Source organism: Aptenodytes forsteri, unplaced genomic scaffold (genome assembly GCF_000699145.1).
Source record: "Aptenodytes forsteri isolate BGI_AS27 unplaced genomic scaffold, ASM69914v1 Scaffold2, whole genome shotgun sequence".
NCBI classification, from domain to species: Eukaryota; Metazoa; Chordata; class Aves; order Sphenisciformes; family Spheniscidae; genus Aptenodytes; species Aptenodytes forsteri.
In genome coordinates, this window is record NW_008795695.1 from 16,713,387 (window position 1) to 16,739,505 (window position 26,119).

Sequence of the window (26,119 nt, forward strand, 5' to 3'; positions counted from 1 at the left end):
AAAAATAAAAAAAAAAAAAAAAAAAAAGGAATGGCCATTAAATTTTAAGGTTTTGGATTCAGCTCTAAATACATGTAAATAATTGTATGCTAGGACAGCTACAGATGTCAAAATTTCCAGCTGTAGTTACTTAGCTATCAGTTCATATTCTGTTGTTCAATCTAGATTTCTTCAATTTCTGGATTGTGAAGAACGACATTTGTATCTCAAACAGGTTAGATTTTATGGTCTTTATTCTTCACAGAAATCTTTGAGTACTGGTGTTTTGACCTACAGGGAATGATACATTCTTTGAATGTTTGTTTTTTTCCAGTAATTTATGTGAGGACTATGTTTCCATACATTCCAGTTTGTTTCCTTAGTACTAACGCTACACTGCTTCCAAAAATAAAACACTTGGGGGGAAAAAAATAAAAAAGGTAATAACAGCTGTAGATGAAAGTACCAGTTTAAATAGAAAGCTATCTTCTAATTCTGGAAAATTCAGAAGAAATGTTGTTCAATCAGTTTACTGATCTTCCTTTGTCTTATATGCTGAGCAATCACATGCCATGCAACTATATTATTATCCAATCTTGCAAGCAGACATGTGCTGTCCTTGAAAAAAAGATTATAATCCTATCTCATTATGGTAGGAGTGGCCCACAACAACTATTCCAAACAGCATGCTCTTCACATACGACCTGCTTAAGTCCCCAGACGATGGGGGATCTAACTAGGTGTAAAATCACTTTAGGAAACCAAATAGCAAAATTACTGTTGAACAATTGTCACAGTTAATAAGATCAATGATTGAATTGGCCAAAATCCACTCTTATCATTAAATCCACTGTTAACTCACAGGAAAGTGTTCAGGAGAAAAAAGTCCTACTCTGGTTAATCATTAATGTGCGTGGGCATGCCTGAATGGGATCCCAGCCCATTCAGAGAAAATTCCACAGTTGTGCAAATCATTCTGGCATGTGCTTTAATCACGTCACTTTACTACGTGATCTGTTGAATCAAGGTCTTAGCTAACTATGCCCAAACCCAGCACGCGTCTCATCTCAGTGACTCATCGGATGGGGACAGGCGTGTGAACATATTCCCTCTGTTCAATTGGAAGATCTTGGCGAGTGCTGTCAACTGAATGAAAAACACAGTAACATTGTGTTGTTGTGGAAAGTGGGGATTTGTTATGATTTATTTTCATTAGAGGCTCTTGGATTATGTGGAACCAAGTCTGCCTTTTATACAGTGCATTAAAATAACCCAGAGAACGCCAGAACACCAGCACTGTACACCAGCTCCCCTCTGCCTCTTTCTAGTGTGCACCACAGTGCATTGGCCTTCCTTGGTGGGCTGCTTGGTCCCAAGCCTGCCATCTTGCACGCTGCATAGCCCAACAAGCAAACATGAAAGAGGAACATTATTTGTTATCCTTCAGAACACTATGGCTTCTTATCTTTCAAATACCAAAGCATAGACGCTCTGAATCTGCTTGTGCTGTACCACTGCTGTCTTCTAGGCCATCTTTGACCCAGAAGGAGATACATAAACCAGGCATTACTTACTAACAACTAACTAGAGAATTTGCTCACTCTGTGCCCTCCACAGGCAGAGGTGTTCATCAGCTGCGCACCAGTCACCAGAAGGGACAGAGAAAGCCAGTCCGATCTCTGCACAAGGTCAAATTCTCACCGGCTTCAGGAGAAACATAATCCATACAAGAAGCCTGGGTTAAATATGTGCGCATGAAAGTGCAGAATGCATTAAAATCTCACTCGGAGCCTTAATGTCCAAGGCAAAGAGTACAACCCTTCTCCACTTTCAAATGGGCAACGTGACAAGAGCCTGAACACCACTGAAGTCAGGAGTACCTGTGGTACCCCTCAGTAGTTAAAGTCTTTCAGAGCCTGCGTTTTCCCATGCTGGATCTCAGCATTAATATCCCCTCCACAGGAGCTCCAGGACTGTCGATCATCTTCTGCCAGAGGTGCTGCTCTTCCCCTTGAGAGTCCATCCAGTCAACCTCCTTGCCATTACTTACACCTGGTAATCGCAAAAACACGAGGCATTTTGGCATATTAGTAAGCAGTTACTTAATACTTGCTCCTTCGCTCCAAGTCTATAGAAAGATGACAAGCACTTTACACCACCATCTGTACAGGGAGTTGTACTGAAAACAGGTAGCTCCTGGAGAGGACCAGTTTGTTGTTACACTCCTTTGTGGCACATGGACAGAGGTACATAAACCTCCCCACTCTGCACCACAAGCAACTTTCTCCTAACAGAGAGGGAACGGATTCACACCTCTTCCAAATCACACCACCATCAGCAGAAAGGCTGCTGTTGGACAAAAGTAGCCTCCTCCTCCTCCTCACTGGGATGCTAAGAAACACTTCCAAGGTATTCCCAGTTCTTCTAGACTTTGCTGAAGTACAACTGGGCACCAAATGTTTGTGTCTCACTCAGCGGAGGAAAGAACTAAACCATCTACGTATTACATGTTGCCTTCTCTCCCTCTTCAATTTCCCCAAGTTCCCATATACTTCCCATACACTCAGCAACATTTCTGTCCCTCAAATACATGAATCACTTGCAGTGAGGAAGAAGGAGAGCAGAATAAGAAAAGCAATCACGAGTCAGGTGGGACCTTACCATTTCCAGTGCTCAAACGGACACCTCCCAAAAAAATATTACTGGAGAGTGACTCCTTGTCCCACACAGTCAATTCTAGGCAGACATTACGTATATCCCTTGAATTTAAGCCACTGAAAGCAAAGGTGTGATTCCACTGGGGGTTCACGCTCTTTTTTATTATGGGAGTTTTGTGTTTTGTAGCTTTGCTGTCATCTGGGAGAAGGTATCTGGGAGATATAAAAAAGGAAAATTGAATATGTAGATGGGATGCCACATAATATTCACAAAGAATTACAATCATGTAGAGGCTCATATAGGATCAGGACCCCATTTCCCCACTGTTATTAAATTAAGTATATACCTGAAGTGCATATTTTGCATTTGTGCTCCGTTTGTTCTTACAGTTACAATGTCAGTAACCACCAGCAGAAACTGAAATTAGGTCTCCTTGCCCCATGTCTTGGGTCTTAACCACAAACTTTATTTCAATGAGACTAAATATAGACAGAATCATAAAAATGTTGGCTAGAAGGGGCCTCTGGAGTCGCCTAGTCCAGTCTCCCTCTCAAAGCAGGACAGGAGGTCCTCCAGAAAGAAATGGAAATGACTGATAAGGAAGAAATTTCAGCAGGCTAGCATCATTAATTTGAGTTGCCTAACCCCCCTATTGAGTGCAGAAACACTAATGCTGTAAAGTCTGACAAGCTTTTCACATTTTGCTTTTAGTGGAGAATTCCTTTAGTGAAACTAAGTGAACTTGATTCTCTAGTTTCAAAATCAGAGGTCTGTACAAATTTTCATAGTCTGTGCCTCCACCTCCTTCAGCAAAGCTAATGGAATAACTATGTGGTTGCACATAAATACTAAAGGGTCAGGCATACAAACAGATTGTATCACTAGACCTCCATCAGGATTCCTGTGCAGGCTTTTACTTGACAATAAACATGAGCTAGTTTACTGCAGTGGGCTAGCTGTGGGCTAGTGTATGTCAAATTATCTCAAGCTAACAGGGCAGATTAGACCACTGCAGCACCTCAGCTGGTTCACGGCAACTTGATTATGTTTAGCCATGACACATGACAGACCAACAGTCCACGGAAAACAGACTCCTGTTCCACTGTACTGAATAATCCACGTCAGTGATAGCAGACACCACTAACTAAAGATAGTCCGGAGAATTACTGGCCACACATTGCTACTGCTACTGTAAAAAGGCTTTAACGACATTTTCTCCCTGAAGTCTGTTGCAAGCTCCAGTGGGATCAGACAGTCTATTTTCAGTAAAAGGAAATGCCCTCACATATACCAGGAAAAGAGACGTGGCTTGGGAGAACAAACACATAGGAAGAATAGCTCAGACTTTTTCTACGTGAAGTGTATAAGGTTAGTAATAGTTTGAAAATCAAGATAAATTCCCAGCTCCACCAAGGAATTAAAGGCAGGATGTTTTCTATGGTCACCATTTAGTAACAACACTCAAACCATTACTAATGAACTAGAGCGTATCTAAAACCCAGCAATTCTGACAGCTAGCATTGAGAGCAAAAACTGGCAAAGAAAAATGTTTTAAGCTATCGGTTACTTCCTAAGTTTAACATTTCAAAAGCATAACTTACATTTATGAAAAATCCAATATAATGAGACATGCAGGAGTATGTCCATTTTATTCAAACACAAGTTTATCCTATATGTAGCATTTTCTATATAGTCTGGATTTTGACTGTCCAACACAAAATGCTTCTTATCTAATAAAAAGGTGCATATATGTCATACTATATATATTTTTATGTACCCACATGCATGCAGGCATATAAGTGACACAGACCTTAAATTTTTCAAAATGATGTATCTTTAACATCAAAACTGAAAGCCATCAGAGCAGAATTTTTAAACATCTTCTGTCAAAGAATATTGAACGTTAACAATGAGACACAGTTAGAGTTAAGACACTAAGTTTGAAGCCAGTGATAGACTTCCTGGGAACCCTCAGGGTTTCAATGTGCTCCTTGACACTGTACTACATGCCAAAGAGCTTTCCCAATTAAGCACTAGAAAAAAACCCCAAACTATTTATAGTATTAGAGAGAAAAATCTTTCTCATTTAGCATATTTACTTGAATCAAAACAGAATTTCCTCACACACATGATGAATTTTCTCTTTCTGTGTGTTTCAGGTGACATCCATTAGAAAGAACCTCAGCTTGATGGAGCATGCCAGCTTTTGTAGGTGTTACTTGCAGTTTTACAAGGAATCCAGACAGACTTGTGTCTTCCTGAAAACAAGTTTCTTATTCAGGATGTAGTCTGGCTATTCCTCTTAGTAAAAAATATATACTGTTTCAATTTCCTGACAATGTAAATGTCACCATCAGATCAGGTATCATCTCCAGTGTGAGGGCCCTAATTTACAACTTCTTGCCTCCAGGAGCGATGAATATTCACCTACCTCTCTCTGCCAACTCATTGGAAGTGTTTTCTTTTACCAAACGTTATATTCTATAACAGCATGCACATTAGCACACTGGATACATATGTATGAATGGTTCTGTTTCTTGACTGAGTGGTATTTAAATCCAATTGTATTTAACCACTGGGACAACCCATACCTCTCTGTCCTTACTCCACAGCATCCTTCTCTTCAGCATACCAGTACAAGGTGCCAGTTGCTTTTCAGGACTGACACTCCATACACACATATACGGATATATAAAAAAAAAATTGTGTCAGCCAAAATATGATTCAGTGCAGCCATTAAAAAAAAGGGGAAAAAAAAACCACAGACCCTTTCACAAAAGTGTCAGATGTGCCTCCTGATTTCACTGCTGTTAAATTCTTTGCTTCTTTGATGAGGACTTCTAATATACCTCCAGACTGCATGCGAAAGTCTCCCTTTTTTCCTTTTTTAAAGCTCTTCTTTCCTATACATAGAACAGAGTTGCATCATCATCATCAGAAATTATATATACACTGCAAGACTGATCTGGAAATGTAAATTGTCTTGGCTAGATTTTTTCTTAATCATTTACTGCAACGGGATTAAAGTATTCCTTATGAGGAGATTCTGATTCTCCATGGGTAGAGAAACTAAGGCAGGGGCAGAAAAATCACTCCATATATGATAAAGAACTTGACAATGTAATTAGCTAGCCCTTGCTGGACACAACAGGGTGCCCTATCTGAAGTCCTGTCCGAATATAAGTATTTGTGGCTTACTATGCTGAACACAAAGAACTGCATATCCTGTAAGTCCTACCCTCTTTTCAGAATCCACTTCCACCACTGATGTTAAGGCAGCCCTACACCACAAGCAAGGTGGTATACCAAAGCTTAAAATGCAGGAGTACACCAAACGTATCCCATGTGTGAGGATGCACTGCTCCTCAGAGACCATGACAAAGGACCCGGTGCTCACTGACTTGCTACTGCTTTTGAACAGCAGCATGAGGACGTGTGTAGTTGCTGCTGCTGCAGATTCTAAGAGGCTTATCAGCAGGGATTATACACACTGATTCAGGCTGAAAACATCAGAAAAAAAAAGATCAGGAGTGATGTTAAAATGTACTAATTTAAAAAAATGCAGATAGTGTATATCTGGACTTTTCAGACAACAGTTAGCTTTTAAGAGAGAAAACCCTGGAATTACTGCTAGCGGAGGGAATGTCATCTGTCAAAAAAAGAAAGAAAAAGAAAGAAGTCTAATATATCTATCAAATCCTAATGCTAACACGCAATACTGTCACTAAGACAGTGATATACCTGTGTCTGGTATATCCATGTACACTCAGGTGCTACCCAGTGATTGCTTTCACTTCAGATGATTGCTGTTCTTCATGCTACTGCAATGCAAACAGTTAGTAGCTATTTTTCCCTGTTCATTGCTGATGAAAATAATGGCTTACCCTAAAGAATTCAAATAACATTTTACAGGACTGAATTACAGCAGTAATACAGTAAAACTGAGCAGAGGTAAAGCAGTGTTAAAAATGAGTGAAAATGAGGAGATAAGTAAGCTTAAGAACAATTAAGCATGAAGAATTAAATGAAGTCTCTTACTTTGATCAGCTATACACTGTACATAACTAGCTGAACAAAGAACCCACAGACTATTATGTAGACAATTTATTTCTATGTGGCTGCCTTCGATCATGTTATCTAATGTCTGAATTGTTTTTAATTAGGTCACAGCCGTGCATCAACACTTGACTGCACGCTCCTCTTCCCTTCTCTTTCCTTAAGTTTAATGTAAGAGAAGAGGATGGAGCAGGAGAAGCATACTCACGGTTCAAAATTTCGACAAAGACAACTAGCATACTTAAGTATAATTTCAGTTTTCACTAATACCATTACTTCACCCTAGGTGAGGATTTTTAATACTCAGAGGGATGTTATCATATGGTGCCATTAATGTTTGTTTTACCTTGAAACTGCCCTAGGGGAAGCATTAGGTTTCTGTCTGGGGGAATGTAACGTAAAACAACAGTCAGTTCTCCTTTATATTGAAGCCCAGCATCTGTCGCAACCTCCACCTGAAAAGAAACAAACAAACAAACCGACCAGAAATCCAGCTAAGGTTAATCATTCACTTTCTCCTTTTGATTTTAATTTTGTTGTACCAATACAGTGTTTGAAACACTTCTTAAACATATCAGGACATACCAGCCCACTTTCAGATAATTAGACATTCCAGATTGAATGCAATCACATTTTAGAAAACTTTATGAGCTAGGGAATGCAAGCTCTCAGAAGAATAAAGCCACGCGGCATTAGACACTGTTCGGTGAACGTACAGAGGAGAGAGATATCTAGCATGAATAAGTGAAGCAAGCAAACAGAAAAAAAACCCTAAAAACATTAGAGAAATGTTTTTATCTCTAAAAACATTAGAGATCAGGTCTATGAAAAACTCGGGTATATGCTAACCTTGCTCAGTGAAGTCCACTAATGGAGGGGGGACTACTCACATTTCTGTACATGCTTCAGTGCTTCGGTTTGGGTACAAATCAACAAATCTTCCTGATCTCTCAACAGGGACAAAGCACATGTATAAAAAGAGAGGACCCTCAAGTGCTGAGACACACACACCAAGGTACCACACAAGCCTTTAAAGAACTGCTTATAGACGAATGTCTGATCAGTGACAGTATTTCTCTGAAATGCATTCAGCTTGTTTCCTGACTCCCCAGGAAGGTCAAAATTCTATTATCAAGAGAAAACAGAACCAAAAAAACCCACCAGAAATACACACGGTGATACGCAGAGAGTCAGCACTGCTTTCGTATCATAGAGACCAGGCTAAGGCACTAACCATGTTTAGTGGGGCTAAGTCTGTACACAAGGATGGGACAGGGAACAAAGCAATTTTAGCGATAACAACGTGGCCCTTTTGAGACTTTGAAGCACTTTTACAGCAACACAGGCATTCCTGCGCTGACTCTGAGAAAAACGGTCCTGTCTCCACCACTGTCTGACGCCAGTTGCTACAACAGAGGACAAAAGAAAACCTGTAGTAAATGGCTGTGGAATAATTTGCACAACATCTAAATCTTGCCAGTCAGGCAGCTCACTTATGGTCTAAACTATGCATGTTTAGGCTCAAGTTTCCCATAAAGGCAGCAAGGATTATTTTTTCTATTCTACTGGTGGACAAGTGATGGTGTAAGTTCTTACATCAGGAACAATTGTCAACCTCCCCCCCAAAACCCACATAGAACGTGGCTCTGGACTCTGCCCCCTCTTTAACCACAGAACTATTTTCTCTTCTTTTTCTGATTTAACCACACTCCTCTTGAAAACAGACATTCAATGCTCATAGAAGAAACAGGTCTTAAAGTCTCCAACCTTTTCACTAAAGCAGCTAAATGATTCATGATAGAACAAATAAAGCGCCGTAATAAAACCCGGGAAATGTTTCACTGCCATTCCTGTCTCTATCAGGCAGATCATATGGGAGAACAGCATGTAATTTGCATGTGTATTAACCTGTGCTTTTTTTAAATTCAAAATGCAATAATTGATATTTTAAAAAAATATTATCTTTGCTGATCAAAAATCTTAGCAGCATTTTAAGTTTAGAAACATTATTTATAACAACTTAGGAGGCAGCAAGACCAATTCTGTGTTTGCTTTCTTTGGTAAAAAAGAACTCATTTAAAAATCCTTTTAACGGGTTTGGAAATAATCAGACAACACCTTCCAGCTGGAATGGCTGAAATGCTTAGTGCCTCATTACTTTTTTCCTGAACAGGAGAGCTTCATGACTGCCTGGGTTTTTTTCCCCTTGTTAGGATTAAAAGAAACCACCCATACACACACAAATCCCCAAAGATTGACATGAGATGACAAAGAGACTACTGCATGGCAAGAAGCTCAATTTCAGACCAACATTGCATACAAACTGCAAGCAAAACAAATACTAAATGTGTATCTTATTATTTAGTACCCACCAGTCTACAACAAGAGCAACATCTGACACCAGCCAGAGCTATGACAGAGATGTAGTAGACATTTCTTCTACTTCAAGAGAAGACCCAACAAAAGTAACTTACACGAAGCAAGCTTGTAAGGAGGACAGTATAGTCCTGGCCTGGACACAGCGCTGACTGAAACACATTTGACATCATTAGCCACTTTCTCTTCCTGGTCTCACCTTGTCTGGACCATGAAGGAAGAGCTGGTGGTCACCCTTACTAACAAAGCTGAACTAGGAAACTGGGAATGATCTTCCTTGCCACTTATAAAGTGTGAGGCGTGTAAGTGTTCAAAGAAGAGACCAATTTCCTTATGTATCCTCTGGCAAATTATTTACTAAAATATAAATTTGTGACAGTTTAGATGTAAGCCTCACAAAGGTCTATACCTAGAAATTAATTATACAGCAATCAGATCCACCTCCCACCTGAGAGAAAGGCACAAATCAAACACTCCCTCCTAAAACCCCAAATGTAACACTATTTCCTTAAAAATAATGAACACAGAGGAAACAAGTCATCTGAGTCTATCTCCACATCACTTGCAGTAAAACCTTGGATTTTTCTGCAGCAAGAAAAATACACTTTCTGAAACGGCAATCTAAACCACTGGAATTTCTGGGGATTCTGGCTGCTGCAGGAGCAAGCAACGCAGAAGCCTTTAATCTTCTAGCTTACAATAGCTCTTTGAATCTCTTCCAAAAATAAACACCTTTGCCAAAGCAAGGGGGGCCCTAGAGACAGAAGTCATCCTATCCTTAGCTAAGTACAATGCAAGTCCTGTTTCACAGACCAATTGATTTGCCTGCTGAGAAGCCTTATCTTGTACCTTCCTAGTTAAAGTGAGTAAGAGGTTAATAAGTCATTTTGTCACAGCTGAAAAAAGTGTGAAGCGCTTTGAACTGAAACAAAAAAGATCTAGATCTTTAATAAACTGTTAAGTGTTGAGTAGGGGGGAGTGGCAGAAAAGTCTTTTGGTTTACATGCTATTTTAAAAGAGTAATCGATTTCTTTACTAGGTCATTTCTCCACTGCAGTTTATTACAAGATGAACTTAGAGTTTATTTAAAAGGTGGGGTTTTTTGTTTGTTTTTAAGTAGCCGATCACATGTAAAGTTTTCATGAAGACTTTAAAACCAGTATGTTTTGATTGAATAAAGAACAAAGATATTATTTTTATTACCATATTAGACACTCATAAAGTCACCGCTTTATAAACACGTTCCAAAGGAAAAATAACTAAGCCTTGCTGAATTTGCTTCGCAACACTTTCACCGGCCCCTGGAAACCCTTACCTTGGGCTGAAGCACAAACCACTCATCGCCCTGATTTTCGAAGTTCCAGGAATCGAATGGAATTTCCACCTCCCCAAGGAAGCTGTTGTGTCCAAACCTGTCATAGTGCCAGACAGAAAGCTGCAGGGTCCTGGTTTCTAGCTGTGTTTGACTGATGACGTACTACCAACAGAAAAAGAAGAAAAAGAAACTCTCGGAATAAGCATAAATAATAGTTTCCATGGAGCCTTTTACAGCTCTAGCTCAATTTCATGAAGCCCACAGCAGCTGACAAATGAAGCATGAAAGAGAGATTTGTTTTCTTTGCAAACAAGACAGACCTAGCTAGAAAGCTCATAATATTAATGTTAAACCTAACTCTTTTCTTTGCAGTATGCATCCAAAGGTAATTAATGTTACTAGCATGACTGTGTTTTTTCTGTATTATTTACTGGGTATTTCTGACTATAAAGTAAGTTACGATGCTTAAAACGATGATCCTGTTAATTGCTTATATGTTTATGTAAAAGAAGCAGATCAAAATCAAAGCTGAAACAAGAAAAACAAACACCACTAGCACTTTCATCCCGAAAGAGAGTCTGCTGTACTCTACTTTCTAGAAATAGTGTCCTCCTCTCCTTTTCAATTGTATCTTTGTAACTTATGAAAAATTGTTCTGAAAACAAGTAAAACTGCATGTGAAGCGCTTGGTGAATGCTTTGCAGAGTTAGTAACCATTGCTGGTTTTGAAAGCTATTAAAAAAACTCCTCTGAAGAAACATCGTATTCTAGCAAATACACAGAAAATTATAAACATCTGGAATTCTAGCTCTGCACGCTCTGCTTTTAGCAAAAGGCCCATTAATTCTCTGAAATTCACCCTTCTCCTAGTGTTAGCTGAGGAGACCCAGATGTCTTCTTTTTTGCATCAAGAACAACGTCTGGACACAGACACATATTCTCCAAAAGCTGAAACAGTCAAGTCAGTTGACGAGCCACACAAGTAGGCTATTCCTGTATTGGTAGGTCTACAATGCCTAATCCTAAGTGCCAACAGTTCCACTGTGAGAGATGTCATATTTAGCAACAATGGAATAAAAGTCAAAGAGGGAAGATACAGATTTAATTATTTTTCTTTTCTAACAGTAGTGACAGTTGGGACAAATAGATGTAGTTCTTGCTTACCTACCCACAGTTCAAGTGAGCCCTCTTTGTTACAATTCGCATTTTTAGCAAGCTGCTAGGTCCTATCCTCACCGAGTTCCCTACTAGCAAACATGTTTAGTGCTATGTTCCTTGCTAAATAGAGTCTAACACCTTTTTTTTCCAGTTCAGGCAAGTCTTAACTTTACTATAAACCATTTAAAAATGAGGCTGTACAAGAGACTCTCCCTTGGCAAGCAGTCTGGCCAGACCAAGTGTGTGTAAGTCTGCAAAATGGTTTTGCAGCCAGGTTAAGCCAAGTATACTGGCCAGGGAACATCTTTTAGCCTCTATTATAAGAAACTTATTTAAAACATCACTGAAATTACAAAAAAATATTTCAGGAGAAACTAAAAGAGTTTCTGGCCTCATGACAGCCATCCGGGATAACTCTTGTCAATCAAGAAGGAAGGGGAATCACCAGGAGCCTTGTGGTCCAGATGCCAGACAGGCAGTGAACTGGGCAGAAACTCTGCCATTCCCACCTGCACCACAGAGCCAAGGAGATGCATAAGCAGCTCGTGAGGAGCTCAGAATAGTTCAGCCTCTGTAGTGGACGTGGGTAAAAGGCAAGGAAGGAAGAGCCCGGGCGCTCTGCTCCACCAGCCCTCAAGGAAGTAATCTGTCACTGTCTTTCGCAACAGAAAATGAACTTCACCACAACTTTTTAGGAAGGCGGGTAGTGAAGTCGTTGTTGGCATCCTTCGCAACAGAAGATGAACTTCACCACAACAAAGGCGGGTAGTGAAGTCGTTGTTGGCATCTTCTTATCGAAGTCAGTTCTGCTTTAAAAATAAATTAAAGCCTCCTTCGAAATTCAGATTTTACTGCAAAAGGTTATTTTCTCTTCAAAATCACTTAGATGGGAAGTTTTAATCTAGCTCTATTTCAACATCAGTTGCTAACTTAGGGCTTACAAAATCTTTAAGGTGCTTTTAACATCTCTGAGCTCAGGTTAGACAGGAACATCAGCAGTTTTGAAAGAGATCTATGGAAACTAATAGAAGTTTTACCTACAAAGGGAAGAACCAAACAAAAACACTTCCTCAATGCTGAAAGCCAGAAATTACAACTCATAGGATTACTAGACGGTTTTGCTTAAATACATTCCTTTTGAGGCATCTCTTCCAAATTCTAATCCCCGTACTGGAACACTTATAGAAAACGCCTGTGAGCACAAGCGGAACATTCATCACGGCCTGAGAGAGAGACAGTGTTCTCACCTTCAGCGTTTCATTAAATTCTGGATTGGTGCTGTTACTTTTAATTTTGGTCTTGCGTTTACTTTGGCGGGACGTATCAGGCAGAAGGTATGCTTTGACATATCTGCAGATCAAGTAGTAAATTATTAGCAAGGAATAAAAATGACCAGTTTGAGCAAGGGCCTGACATTGCTGCATCAGCAACACATACAAGGAAATTAATTTTTGCAGTCTAAACAACATACACGTAACAGAGAATATGCGAAACGTGGAAAGGTACGGTCTTTCTTTACAAACATAGCAATGTTATTCAGATAGGATCAGAATAACAAAAGGCAGAACTAAATTAATTTACTCATCCTCAGAAACGCAGAAAGCTTTCCTAACACTTTCCCTTTTGTAGTATACGATTACTGACTGGTTACATATGAGGACACATACACTGCAAATACAAAAGAATGAAAAACTTCATACCTTGCATACAATAGGATTACACATGATTAGAGACACTAATTATTACTTCCTGATGAGGGAATTTACATATTATGCTGAAAACTACAATGAGAAGCTCAGAAAACATGCTCCTTGCAAAGTGAATCTATGGATGCGTGAAACCCAAGTTATCTCTGTCCCTCCCTCCAAAACATCACTCCTCTCCTAGAATCAAAACTAAAGTATGTAAGTAAGAAATCAATTCAGCCTCCCTATTCCTTCATTTTTTTTGCCCTTTTGCAGAGATTGCTATCAAACAGGCTGATAATTTAAGTAATCTTATTGTTTCCTCAGAAGAGGCACACGTTGCCCTAAGAAACATATTGAAAATGCATTTCCCTCAGGGAATCCAAAACCAACCATCACCAAAACCCTGGCTTGTAGCAACCGGGTCCTATGAGTTCTCAGGCTCGTATCACAACCCCAGGCTACATCACTGTGCGTGATGTGGCGGAGGACACCCCTAGCAGGGCCTAAAAGGAAATTCTTCTCTGTGCTTACGGATCGGTCCTTTGCTTCTTCTCATCTGCAATGGCCAGGTTCCTGCAACTTTTTACCAGGATGTTGAGGGCACCTGTTTTGTAGCTGTAGTTGATGTTGAGAAGGATTTCGCCGCTGACCTTCACGTTGCCATAGTCACCAGTTTCACTATATACACTCAGCATGCTGTTAATGCTAGTCTGGACGGGGAGAGAAAACGGACTTACAAGGCTTAAATAAATTACTCATTTCCAGAATCTGCTTTTTTCATACAGTCACAGCCTTGCAATATTGCACACTTGTTAGGACTTGCTATAAAACCAGATATATCATAGAAGCAAGTGGTATTTCTGTTCTATTTGATGTAAATGGGAATAAGAACTATAATTAATAATGGCTTAAATGTCTAGACAGTTGATGTTTTTCCATGCAGGACTCAAACCTATTTATAAACATGACTAAATCTAAATTACCACTATTTAATTCATGCATGAACTGAAGAGCAGACAGGCTACATAAATTGTAAGCTCATGTAAGTTCCAAACAGGAAAAAAAAAAAAAAAAAAAAATCCCGTCTGGCTCAGCTGTCCACCTAATTCTTACTGAGTCTTGTAAGACAACTGCTGATAGAACCATTAGAAAAAGTTATAAGGATGCTTCCCATAATGGAGATGGTATAAAAGCATGTTTGTTTAAAGCGACACCCACCTCTCATCAGTAATTCTAAAAGAATGAGCAAAATTCCATACCCACCATTTCAGCAGTTTTCCTAAAGCCAAAAAAGTTTAGCAAAAATCCCACAAAATTTTCCACTGCAGCGTAATATATCACCCTCCAATCTCTTTTTTTTTTTTTCACTCATACCATACAGAAAATTGCTATGAGGATTTCCTCTTCCAAAAGATTACAGTTAGGAAAGAACTAAATATTTTTAAAGAAAACCAGAGCAATATGCACACTGCCAGAACCAAAGGTATTTGAGAAATCTGGTGCACGTTTTCTTTTGAGTCATTGAGCAAGATTGCTCAAAAACATATATAACCATCTAAATCCTAATACATAGGAATCTTGCAAGACACACAGGTATAGTCTTCAACACAAAGGGAGAAAAGAGAGAGAAGCTTTAAAAGTAAGCTAAGCAGAGGACTCAGGAGAACTCACAGTATCACCGTCTGTTTCAGGCACATTTAAATACGTCCATTTTCTGTCAGAGCCTTCTGGGGAGTTCTTTAAAGGAGGCAGTGCAAAAGGCCAAGAGAAAAGAGCATTAGATAGCTGCAATAAGAAAGAATAAGTGCAGTGATAAATCTGCCTATACAGATAGGTAAAGGAAGTTTGTATTGCAAAGCCATAGCAAGCAAGCAAGAAAACGTATCACCAAATCAGAGAAAAGCCAAGTGTTTTCCATACACTTCAAGTATTGAAGGACACGTGGCTCAAGGTAATTAAATAGAAATGAAGTATCTGCTGTATCAAAATAAACAAATTACATTTTAGAACACCAGCTCAGCAGATTTGGATTTGTATTGGTCTGTGTTTGGATTTGTCTTCATTTACGTCTGCATGAAGTCAATTCTCACTTAAGCTACTCAAAAGCTAAGCATTCATGTATTTGCAGGTTTGGCGCCTTTGTAAGAAATTGCAGTTTCTCTGCGGAGTATGCAAGAATAGATAAAAATGCTCACAAATGTTTAAACACGTCACTCTGGGGAAAAAAATACAGTAATAGAATATTGGGGGAAACATTTCCCCCCCTCTGCTTGCTACAGCAGTTATCTGGAAATCTCCCCAATGAGCTCAAGGGAAACTACATCTTGATCTACCTCCTTCCTTATCGGCTGCAGGGAGGAAGGAAGAACACAGTCAAGGGGAAGAACCACACAAACAGAATTGGGCTGTGGCTAAACTCAGCTCTCCGAGCACCTTGCCTAAGGGCCCTGCAGCAAAGAAAGCTGGAGGGATGACCAGGCCTGTGTCAATATGCTGAACAACAACAGACATGAAAAACCAGAACAAGCTATCATTATCCATAAAGTTAATTTTATACATCATGTAGGAACAATAAACAGCAAAAAAGGGTGTGGTTTTTTATTTCTGCTGGCCTTCTTTATCCTTCGTGCTTGTCCTTTTATTCCTTTGTACAATTGGCTGAAATTCCATGAACAGGACTGGTTAAAATTACCGGAGAATTAGCAACACACACCGACAAAGGTGTCATATTTCCTCCTTTCCTAACATGCCTTCGAGCTAAATTCCAGCCTTTACTATTTATGCATTTCCAGCTCTAGCGTACATGAAAATGGGCATCCCTGCACACTGTTAGTGAACTTAACAGTTCCAGTATGTGCTACAAAATGCCTAAATTATCCCTGTAACAGGAAAGCGACAATTTGTGTGCCCACTTCAGAAAACAAACAAGGTTATACCAACGTGAGGAGGTGGATGAGTTGTTCTCTACTGAATCCAAATATTCTTTTTCTTGATCTTTACGTAAGTGGGCGGCAAGGGATAAATGATTAGGACTTTCTGTGGGGTTTTTTCCCAAACAAATAGATGATCTCTGACCCTAGAATTTATGCAAACACAATTTCTGAATTGTTTACAAACCACAAACGAAATAACACAAATTTAGTAGAAGTATTTGATATACTTGACTTTTTTCCCCCCAGACTCTGTTCTGTGGCATTTACACTGGACATTACATACACTAAATGTCCTTAAGAAATCTACTAATTTTCCAGTTTCATAAGTAGTAAACAACCACCACATATGGAGGATGCGGAGCCTCATTTTAGTACCTCACTAAGAATTGTATTTGTTTTGGATCATCTCATCGCTGCAATAAGGCACTGGAACAATTCAGTCTTACTGATGTGATGGGTCTTGACAACAACACATTAGTATGTTTAGGAGAGGAATCGGTGAAGGATGCAGGGAAAACTAAATACACAGTTCATGTATTAGCTTTGGGAAAACACAAAGGAAAATACCCTAATGCTGAGATACTGTTCCTGTTCAATGTCACTTTCCATTGCCGTTTTTGCTCACTGATGTTACAGGTAGATTTCAAGTAGATTTACGCTTTGAGATATTTCTTCCTTTACCTCAAAAGCTCATTGTCAGAGTACCCATACTGTACTTTAAATTCTCATATTTGAAAAAAGAAAGAAAAAACAAACAAAAAAAAGTTAGACCCTACTGTTCATTAATAACATTATTTCAACATGACTTAATAGTACACAGTCATTTGACAGATAAGTACATGAAAAAAAATCCATACAGTGCACAAGGCTCAAAGGCTTACAACAAGCAGAGTAAAGGCAAAAATAAGAGGGGGAATGTTAGAAACTAGTAACACACACTTAAGGGGAATAAAAAAAAAAGAACCTGTAAAATTGACCTGCTCTTGCAGGGAGAAGCAGCTTGCCATTCGCAACTTCGCCATTAACATAGCATGCAGTGACATTAAAAATCATGTCATGGTGAATACAGAGAAACAAGAGCATTGAGAAGTGAGGTTCTCTCAAACCTACAGCGCAGGAAAAGCTACGCTCTGCTTAAGAAAAAGGTCAAAGGGAAATCTACAGCAAAGGACAAAACCCAACACACAGACAGAATGCTGCCTACAGCACATAGAGGGAAGGCTCTCTAAATGCAGTTCCTCAGTTAGTGGCCTAAACGGAGAAAGCACTTAAGCACCTGCAACCCTCATATCAATATTCAGAGGAAATAAAAATAATTCTGTCTATAAAATCCATGGGACCAGCAAGCATTGGAGACAATGAGTCATAGTCAACCTCAGACAAGTGGGTCTAATTAGACCACTGTCAACAGGCTACATTTGCTCAAGTCTGATTTGGTGTGAAGTGCCACACGTTTCTGTTGTGTCTGTTTCTGTGAACTACACAAATCAGAAGGGAAAACGGTCCGGACATGGCCAGATCTAAGATACCAAAATGCTCTGTCACAGCAATTTTCTGAGCCCTTTCTCCTCCCCAGGTAAGCCAAACTTGGATTCAGCCAACTCCATCTCTTTGGGATCAAGCACTTAAGTGGGCATTCCCTGGGCCCTGCTTGCATGGGAACTAATGGGGATGCAGTCTAGAAAGGACAGTTCATTGCTTACTGTCATGGACCAAATTTTCTTCTCCCTTTTAGCATACAGACTCCTCATCTCTCTTCATCCTCTTCAACTCTCATCTTCTACCTGGAGTTTGTTGCAGTTTTCTGGTACTCTATATGCTGACCAGAGCTATTCTTAGGCACAAGTCATGAAGAAGAGTGGCCAGAGAGGGCTCCACGACTTTTCTGAAGATGCTATCAGTTGCCCACATCCTAAGTGTCAGATCCCAAAAACGAGGTACACAGCAGGTAGACATAAACTAGACATGTTAAAGGCTACTTTTATCATCCATTTTCTTTCCCAGTGAATAACGACTGCATAACGAACTGCATAAGGCTTGTTATACCAATTTTGTTGCATCTCAAGCACCTGTTACAACCTGAAAACACAGCTATCCTTTTAAAACCAACGTTAAGTTTCAACAGTTAGACAACCGCAAGACTCAGACATCTGATTTACAGTATATAGTTTGTGGGTATGACAAGAAACGAAAGGATGTAACAGAAAAATACTACAATTATAGCAAAAGGTAGAAAAGTTGTCACCAACCAAAATCCCCAAGTATCTCCCTCCTCACTGTAAAGAGAAATACTTTTCAGATGTGGGTGACATAGCAGTCATGAAGAATGGGAGAAGCTGGGTTGGGGGATGGACAATGACGCCACAGAGGTGGTATGTATGCAAACATACAGATGAGTATTTGTGTCCCAAGAACCTGAACAATCAGAAAGTGGTTTGAGATGGAAGAACCCACCACAGCCTTGTTCTCTTCATTTCAAATAAATTAAGTGCTCCTCTGCAAAGCTGAGCAGTCATGTACTGCAAACTCCTATGGTTTGCCTTCTCCACATGTCAGCTTGGTAGTAACCTCAGCATGTGAGGAAATCTGCCGATGAGTATGCAAAATGGTTTTCTCTTCCCATGCACTGCAGAGAACAGCATTTTAGCTTTGAACAGCATTAAAATATAATAGAAAAACTATCTAAATGTTAAAGGAAGTTTCTCAAGTGCAGGATGAAAGATGATCTGCTGCTAAATGGTATGAAATTAAACTCCTTTTTGGAGGAACTATGGTCTTTTGTGGAAGGAAAAAGCATATGTTTTCTACTCAAGATCTTACTGTTGATAATCCACTTGTCAAATGTCCATGTTTCCTTGAATAACGAGAGGCCACTATGTCATCAATATCTTCTTCTGTTTCATCCAGATAATCCTAAATGACAAACAGGCATTTTAGTCCTCATGTTCTGCTCTGTATTTGGTCAGCCTCTGTTGCGTAGTTTTGTTTCACGTATTTTCCACTTTAGGAAGACGGTGCAGGATGCATTCAAAATTCTAATCTCTAGAGGAATTTTGATTTACATTTTCCACATCTTTGCACAGGCACACAGCATAAGGGGAAAAGATGCTGTTACGGTTTCAGGGTTCAATTGCTTAAGAACTGAAAAACTTGACACACATACTTCATATCTTATTCTGGAGGCGCATACCTTTGCATGGCCAACAACTCTGCACATAAACAAAACCCACTTCCATGCCTACTAACAATCCCATGTGAATTACCTTATTCTACTTACTACTATTTGCATTCAGGAATTCAGGTCTGGAAATCTTAGAGGGACATGGTGAGAATTTTTCCAATCTTAACAAAAGAAATGAGTGAATTAAGGTCCAATACCAGGGGCAAGGGCATCATTGATACTGGTTTACCCGAAGACATTTGCAGCCAAAAGCCATTAGATGATTGATTTCTTGGTTACAGTCCAGGTTCCGTGTTTTTATGGGATATATTTTTTACAACCCAGCAATCCGATTTTCCAGTTATTATCCACATTTATATCAGTCACACTCACACAAATAGACAAGCACACAATTTGCATTACACTTGCACCCTTTCATGCTGTCTTTGGTGACAGGTGACGATTTCATGAACAGGATCATTAACACAGACCCACTTTCTAACAGGCAATGCTGAAAGCCCCCGGTTATTGTCAAACCACATGGGAAGAAACTTGTCCTCCCATCGTACACACTGAACATATTTGAGGGATAAACAAAAAAACCCAGTTGATGTCCATGTTTTAAAAATAATTAAATTCCTGTATTATTTTAATGTTTTAAAAAAAAAGGAGGAAAAATCAGTAATTGCACAGCTTCATATATATGCTTGAGTTTTAATAAGCAAGACTGAACTGTAACATCTTTAGCTCATATACAGGAAAAAAAAAAAATCATTTTTTAAACACAGCAATAAAGTAAAATCTAAAAAGAAACTTAAAATCTGGTTGATGGTCCTAACAGAACTGTTAACTTTAAGTAAAAGTTACCGAAAAAGCCCCAACAGGCAGCTATCATCCTATTAAGTGTAGCTTGGAAATTTCAAGCGTTTCCTTAAACCTTATGGCAGGTATTTTTAAAGACTCTGCTTTTAGTTTGAATGGAAGTCAAATGTTCAGCTTCCTTATATCTGCTTTGCAGCTATAAAAACCTCACGTGGTGACCTACCTACCTCTATTGCTTAGTCACTCTCACTCTCTCACACTAAACAGAGAAGTACTGTATTCAAACTCAGGAGTCTCAGAGACTTCGATGCTAATCAGGAAAAACGGAGCAGAGAAGAAACGCTGCTGGAGAGTCGAACTGTGACAGTTTATGTAAAGATCTGCAGAGCATTTGTCATTAGTATGCATAAAACTAGCTGTTACATCTCTTCTTCTTTGCTCCAGTGACTGAATTGAAATAAAACCACCTGAAAGTAATGCTAAATTTTCTATTACTACTTTCCAACTGTAACTGCATATTTAATATTGAGCAGAGGGAAATCAGGACAAGCCATCACTCTATTTGAGACCAAAATTTACATACTGAAGCAAACATTCCTCTTAGCTTCATGTTCTTGCAATGAGCTTCCTCTGCTGGTCTCTTCTCTTTCTAATCTATTCAGGTCACTGTTACCACCCCGCAGAAAAAAGAAGTCATAGATACTTTATACTCTAAGGAAAAAGTCCATGGAGACCCAGGCACAACAGAGCAAACTATTTCGGGAAGACAGATAGAAAGCTGAATCCTTCAAAAGTAAAAACCAAAAAAACCCTTAAAACCAAAAAACCCCACCTCACCCTTCACTTCTACTCTCCTCATTGACTTCAGAATTTGGGTGATGTACTCAAGTTTAAAACTTGGCACAAGAATACACAATTTTCTTTCTTGCCCATGCAACAGAAAGAAGCAAATCTGGTAGCACATGCAAAACTCTTTCCTTTACGCTGCTGTATACATACCTGTGGACTTTAAAATAAACAATGCTACATTTTCATTGCTGAATAATTAAATACAGGACAAAAAAAGTAAGGCAACATCTTCAGACTGGGGTGTTTCAGGTCTAGACACTCAAATATTAACAGTGCTTCACAAAGAATCCTAACGACAGCTAGCTGACTACCAATTTTTGTCTGCAAGCAGATATCTAAAACTAAAAAAAATGGTTAACATTTAACCTATGCTCTTAATTCATTTTGCACCACAAATGATTATGTTTCTCAGGTGGAGTTACAGAACAGCAGCTACATAATTGGTTAGTGTTATTAGCTTATTAAAGTTAGAGCTAGTAGGACATTAATCTCATGGTCTCCAGTGGGGGTTATAAAATGCATATTATCCAATTACTTCTAATAAAGCAGCTGAGCATGTAATGAACACTACTTGGGCAGGAATTCAACACATACCTCTCTAGAGAAGGTGCTCACACTTGAACACAACACTAGATTTAACTGGTTCCCCATACTCCTTGATAAATACGTACTACAGTATGTGGATTTCTGGGAGTCGTCCCTTTTCATTATCGAGAGCAATGTTAAGTTAGAGAAGCAAAATACCCATTCGATTTTCCAGCTGATCTCTCTGCATGTGTAATGGGTTTTCCTGATAAAGCTGGGAGCAGAGCAGATAAAAGCCTTTTCCCACCCTTTCAGCTGATAAATTCCAGCAATCTGCGTATCCTATTGACATGTGGCATCTCCCACACCAGTGCTGTCAGCTCCCATCACCCAGAAATGAGACTGAAGGACCTCAGCTAGCTCAGCTCCACCAGCCGGCCAGGAGAAAATGAGGTATAACTTTTCTCAGGCTCCATGGGCTGTTGTTATCTTCATCAGATACTTTCTTTTTGCCTCTTATATCAAGTACCAAATAAACTAAATTCCAGCAGGAGTACAACTTTTATCTCAAAACACTGCATCCATAATGAATATAGGGCAAGACTCAAAGGACTCCTGTGAGTCAAACTACCCTAAAAAAATATGGCAACACTAAAGCTGACGAATGCAATCAATTGATTTAATAAGACAGAGAAAGGAGGACATGGGTAGAATCAGATCTATGAACCCTGTTATGAATGAAGTTTAAAGGGGAATGAGCACTCTCACAGACCCCAGAGCAATTAAATCAAGGTTATGCCACAAGAGAGATCTCCTATGTCAGCAAAGAAGCTAAAGAGTTGCTGAGATGCAATGCGAAATTTCATTCAGAGTCAGCAAGAAAGAAAAAGAAAAAAAGAAAAAAAAAACCCTCTGAATAAGAGGAAGACAAAAATCAAGGAACAGAAAACCACTCTGGACTTGGCATCTCTGGCACCTGCCTCACAGAAATCCCTAAGTGATAACTACCGCACCCTGTACAATTAGAGCAGAAAACTGATATAAAGATATTTAAAGTTTGTATTTTATGCTTTTCTTCTGCAATATTTTCCGGCTTCTTAATCAAGAACACATCATTTTTCTTTACTACAATTAAAAAATAAACCACTTATTTTTGAAGTTTTTCTTCCACAGAAATCTGACACAAAGGAAGGGCTTTTTTTAATTTCCTTAAAGATTAACCCAAACAAAGCAATGCTGCAGGCAAATTCTCTGAGTGCTTACAATCCAAGAAACAGATGGGAATCCCAATACGTTGTTTTCCACCAAGCCACAAGTATCAAATGCTACAAGAAGGGGAGACATCTCCCATGGCCAATGCTCTTCTGCAAAGAGCAGATGGTAGGGAAGGACTATGACAATAGACAAAATGCAGAAACCGTAACGCAGAGGGTTATGGGTTTTCTAAGCTACAAGCACACATTTGGAAACTTCAGAACAAACTATGATTAGATGAAGAACTATTTAAATAGATCTTTTTTTTCCCCTTCATGCATATTTAACAAACTTGGAAATTCTTTTATAGCCAATCATCTGCAACTTGTGTATCTTGGATATGTGCATAAGAGGAGAGGGAAGTTGTGAATCACTTCAGGAAAAGCACCCCATAGAATATATAGAAAAAGGCATGGAGATGTATGGGAGAAAATAGTGAACAGGAAGAAAAGGCAAGCAACAGTGACAGAACAGAAAGCTAGGGCTTCACTTGCTAAAAAGATATGTAAGGGGAAAATCAAAACCAGACAAAGATTAAAGCCTTTAAAGTATAGTATTTCTCAGCATCAAAATTAAAATCTAAGAAAGCATGAATTAACAGAACTTCAGAGCATGTGTAATATAGTGCCTGCAGTTTATGTTCAGGCCAGATTTCTTTCACCTGTAAACTCAAAAAACAGCAAATCAATAACAAACTGTAACCATGACTATTCATTGGAATCATTCTATAGCCAACATACTCAGAAGATGAAGCTGTTTAAAAACTCATTAAATATCCCTGAAATAATGCTCTGCATTTCTTACATTTTACATAGATATACATACAGTGCTGATTTCATAAGTCTGAACAAACAGGATTTCCACCAGATAAACATTTACATATTTATAACTCACCAGTTCCTGATCTAAGGCACTAGGTACAGATTTGCTTCTTATGCTCAGAGTATCCTCATTTCCTTCAGAGAAAGATTCACTCAGATCTATCTCAGATCGGCTACGATCTGGAAAATAAAATCAATTAAAAAATTTACTATAATTTGTGCAAAAATATTCCGTTTCATCTTCCACACTTTAATAAGTGTTGTCTCAAACTCAATTGTTTTTTAAGGAAAAAAAATCAAAACAATATTTTAGGTATTTGTCACAAACTCTACGACAACTGAACATCAATATGATAAATGGAAAAATAGGATTCCTGATGTGGTCAACCTTTGGCCAATACTTTTTCCCCTGCACTATTTATTTGCTGTAATTGTCTCCTGTGGATATACCACAGATGAAGCTTTTGACTTTCTCTGGCAGGCCTGTCAGCCTGGAATATTACAAAACTTGCAGTCCCAAGTGTTCACAGTGATTATCGCATCTCCCACCACCACCAAACTCCTCAGCGTCTGCTTCAGAATTAAGCAATTAGTGATGCAGATGGACATAGAAAGTACTTCTGCCATTACTGGTGTTCCATGTGCAGAAAGGACGAGGAAGCGAACAAGTCTCGAGACCTGCACAAGTTTCTTTCAGTCCTACAGATCTCTCATCCACTCTATAGGCACAAGACGTTAGACGTCTTGGAGAAAGATTTTCTTAGTCCTCCTCATATAAAACTTTTCTGCAACTGTTCAATATATTGAGAAAGAAAGAGAGGGAGGAGAATACTTTTGGATCTGCAGGTAGGAATCTGGAAAGTTTTTAACTGTTCATCTTCTGCCTGGGTATAGCTGATGTGACAGGAAAGGTCACTCTCCTGAGCTTAATGTTCTTTGAGATCCTCCAACAAGGAAACAATGAAGAGTCTGAGGCTCGTTCCCAGGTTGCCTGAAATTTGCTCGGGATCCATCTGCTTTGGTAACATGAGGCCAGTTCTTTCCTACTAGGAAAACCTTTATTTTATAAGGTAGCAGAAACAGGAGAATTTTCACTTCATAAAGAAGTAGCAGTTTGTAACACCTCTGCCTGGAGTTGCACTGTACAATATTCTCCAAGAAACCCTGATGCTTTCAAGTTGAAAAAATCTAAGGTGAAGAACGTTATCTCCTTTGATTAGCTCTGTGGAATATGCCACTAGGTTTCTGCTTTGGGCTAAATTAAGCTGAAATAAAGTGAGCCTTGCTGTGTTTCAGAGAGAAACCTGTAAATCTGAACCCGCTCTGTTAGCCCTGTACGAAGGCGGCCGAGTGCCTGGGAGAAGCAGAAGAGTGCAGGGCGCTCCCGCCTCCTATTTCAGACAGGAAGAGGAGGATCTCCACCCACCGTTGCAAAGTGGCTCCGACAGCACCTTCCTGTGCAAGCCTCATTTACCTAACAGCCTCCAATGAAATGGGGTGAATTACAGCTGAATCGACTGGTTCAGTGCATGACACATAAAAATGAAGTGACGTAAAGTCTGTAAGGGACTTGTTCTCTGACAGCTCTTTGTTTCCCAAATATGCTTCTGGGCAAAGTGGGCGTGAAATGTAATGGCAGCAGCATAGTAGTATTTTATACAGATTGCAGATAGGTAGTATTTTATACAGTTGACCACACAGAGAATGATTTAACAATGTGCAATTATGAATGAACTCTTGTAACAATTCTAAGAGCATGTGATTTACCTAATACTAACGTTGTGCCAACATTACTGGGGTTAGGATTACCATTTTTTCAAATGTAAAACTTGCAAAGTGGTATAAACTTGGTTAGTAAAAGGGAAGAATTTTCAGAACGAATATGAACAAATTTATGAAACTTACGCCTGATCTTTCAATGTGCTTTAAAAACAAAAGGAGCAGAGACACAAGAATAGGAATAATCCTCTGATGGTAAAGGCTGACAGAAAGAAGAAAAAGACTTAATACTTGCCTGATGACAAAGATACCCTAGAAACTGCAATGGAAGGTGTTCCAGATGCTTTCCTACAGTGCTTCTTTACTAAATCTTCAGGTACGCTTTCACTTGCTGGAATAATCATGCCATTTTCTAAGCCAGTGTCCTGCCCAATAAGAAAAATGCACATCCCATCAATACAAAAAGCGAGCTTATTCACTACCAGTCTACAAAAGCGTCATTTCTGTTAGCTCCCAGAACTCCAAAGCTCCTTTAGCATCCAGTCTATTACTGAATATATTTAGATTACAATCTAATCTGCTTTGCTTAGTGCAGATCACGCATAAAATTTGCACAAAGATGCGATTCATGCACACATTCTGAGTTCGCAACTGAAGAACTGGAGCAATGCATCAGGAGTGAGAGGAGGGAAGTGAAACTCTCCAATCTATTAAAAGTTCACTTAGCTTGGAAATTAAAAAAAAGAAAAAACAAAGAAAGAAAAGATAAAACCTATTGTTTTTACACCCGCGTAATGATTTCAGCC

General features: G+C 39.2%; 1 protein-coding gene across 1 annotated transcript in view; it reads right to left on the minus strand.

Annotated features, from left to right (window-relative positions):
* Positions 1-1,888: 1,888 nt before the first annotated feature.
* The window catches only part of SYTL5 (synaptotagmin like 5), a 64,398-nt gene continuing 40,167 nt past the window's right edge, over positions 1,889-26,119 (minus strand). The window contains exons 7-17 of the mRNA XM_009283041.1: positions 25,609-25,738; positions 23,668-23,774; positions 18,984-19,076; positions 14,902-14,967; positions 13,762-13,940; positions 12,790-12,892; positions 10,385-10,546; positions 7,040-7,148; positions 5,405-5,540; positions 2,641-2,849; positions 1,889-2,031 (exon numbers count right to left, since the gene is read on the minus strand). Of these exons, the coding sequence (XP_009281316.1) occupies positions 1,889-2,031; positions 2,641-2,849; positions 5,405-5,540; positions 7,040-7,148; positions 10,385-10,546; positions 12,790-12,892; positions 13,762-13,940; positions 14,902-14,967; positions 18,984-19,076; positions 23,668-23,774; positions 25,609-25,738 (1,437 nt within the window). The remainder of the gene's footprint in view (positions 2,032-2,640; positions 2,850-5,404; positions 5,541-7,039; positions 7,149-10,384; positions 10,547-12,789; positions 12,893-13,761; positions 13,941-14,901; positions 14,968-18,983; positions 19,077-23,667; positions 23,775-25,608; positions 25,739-26,119) is intronic.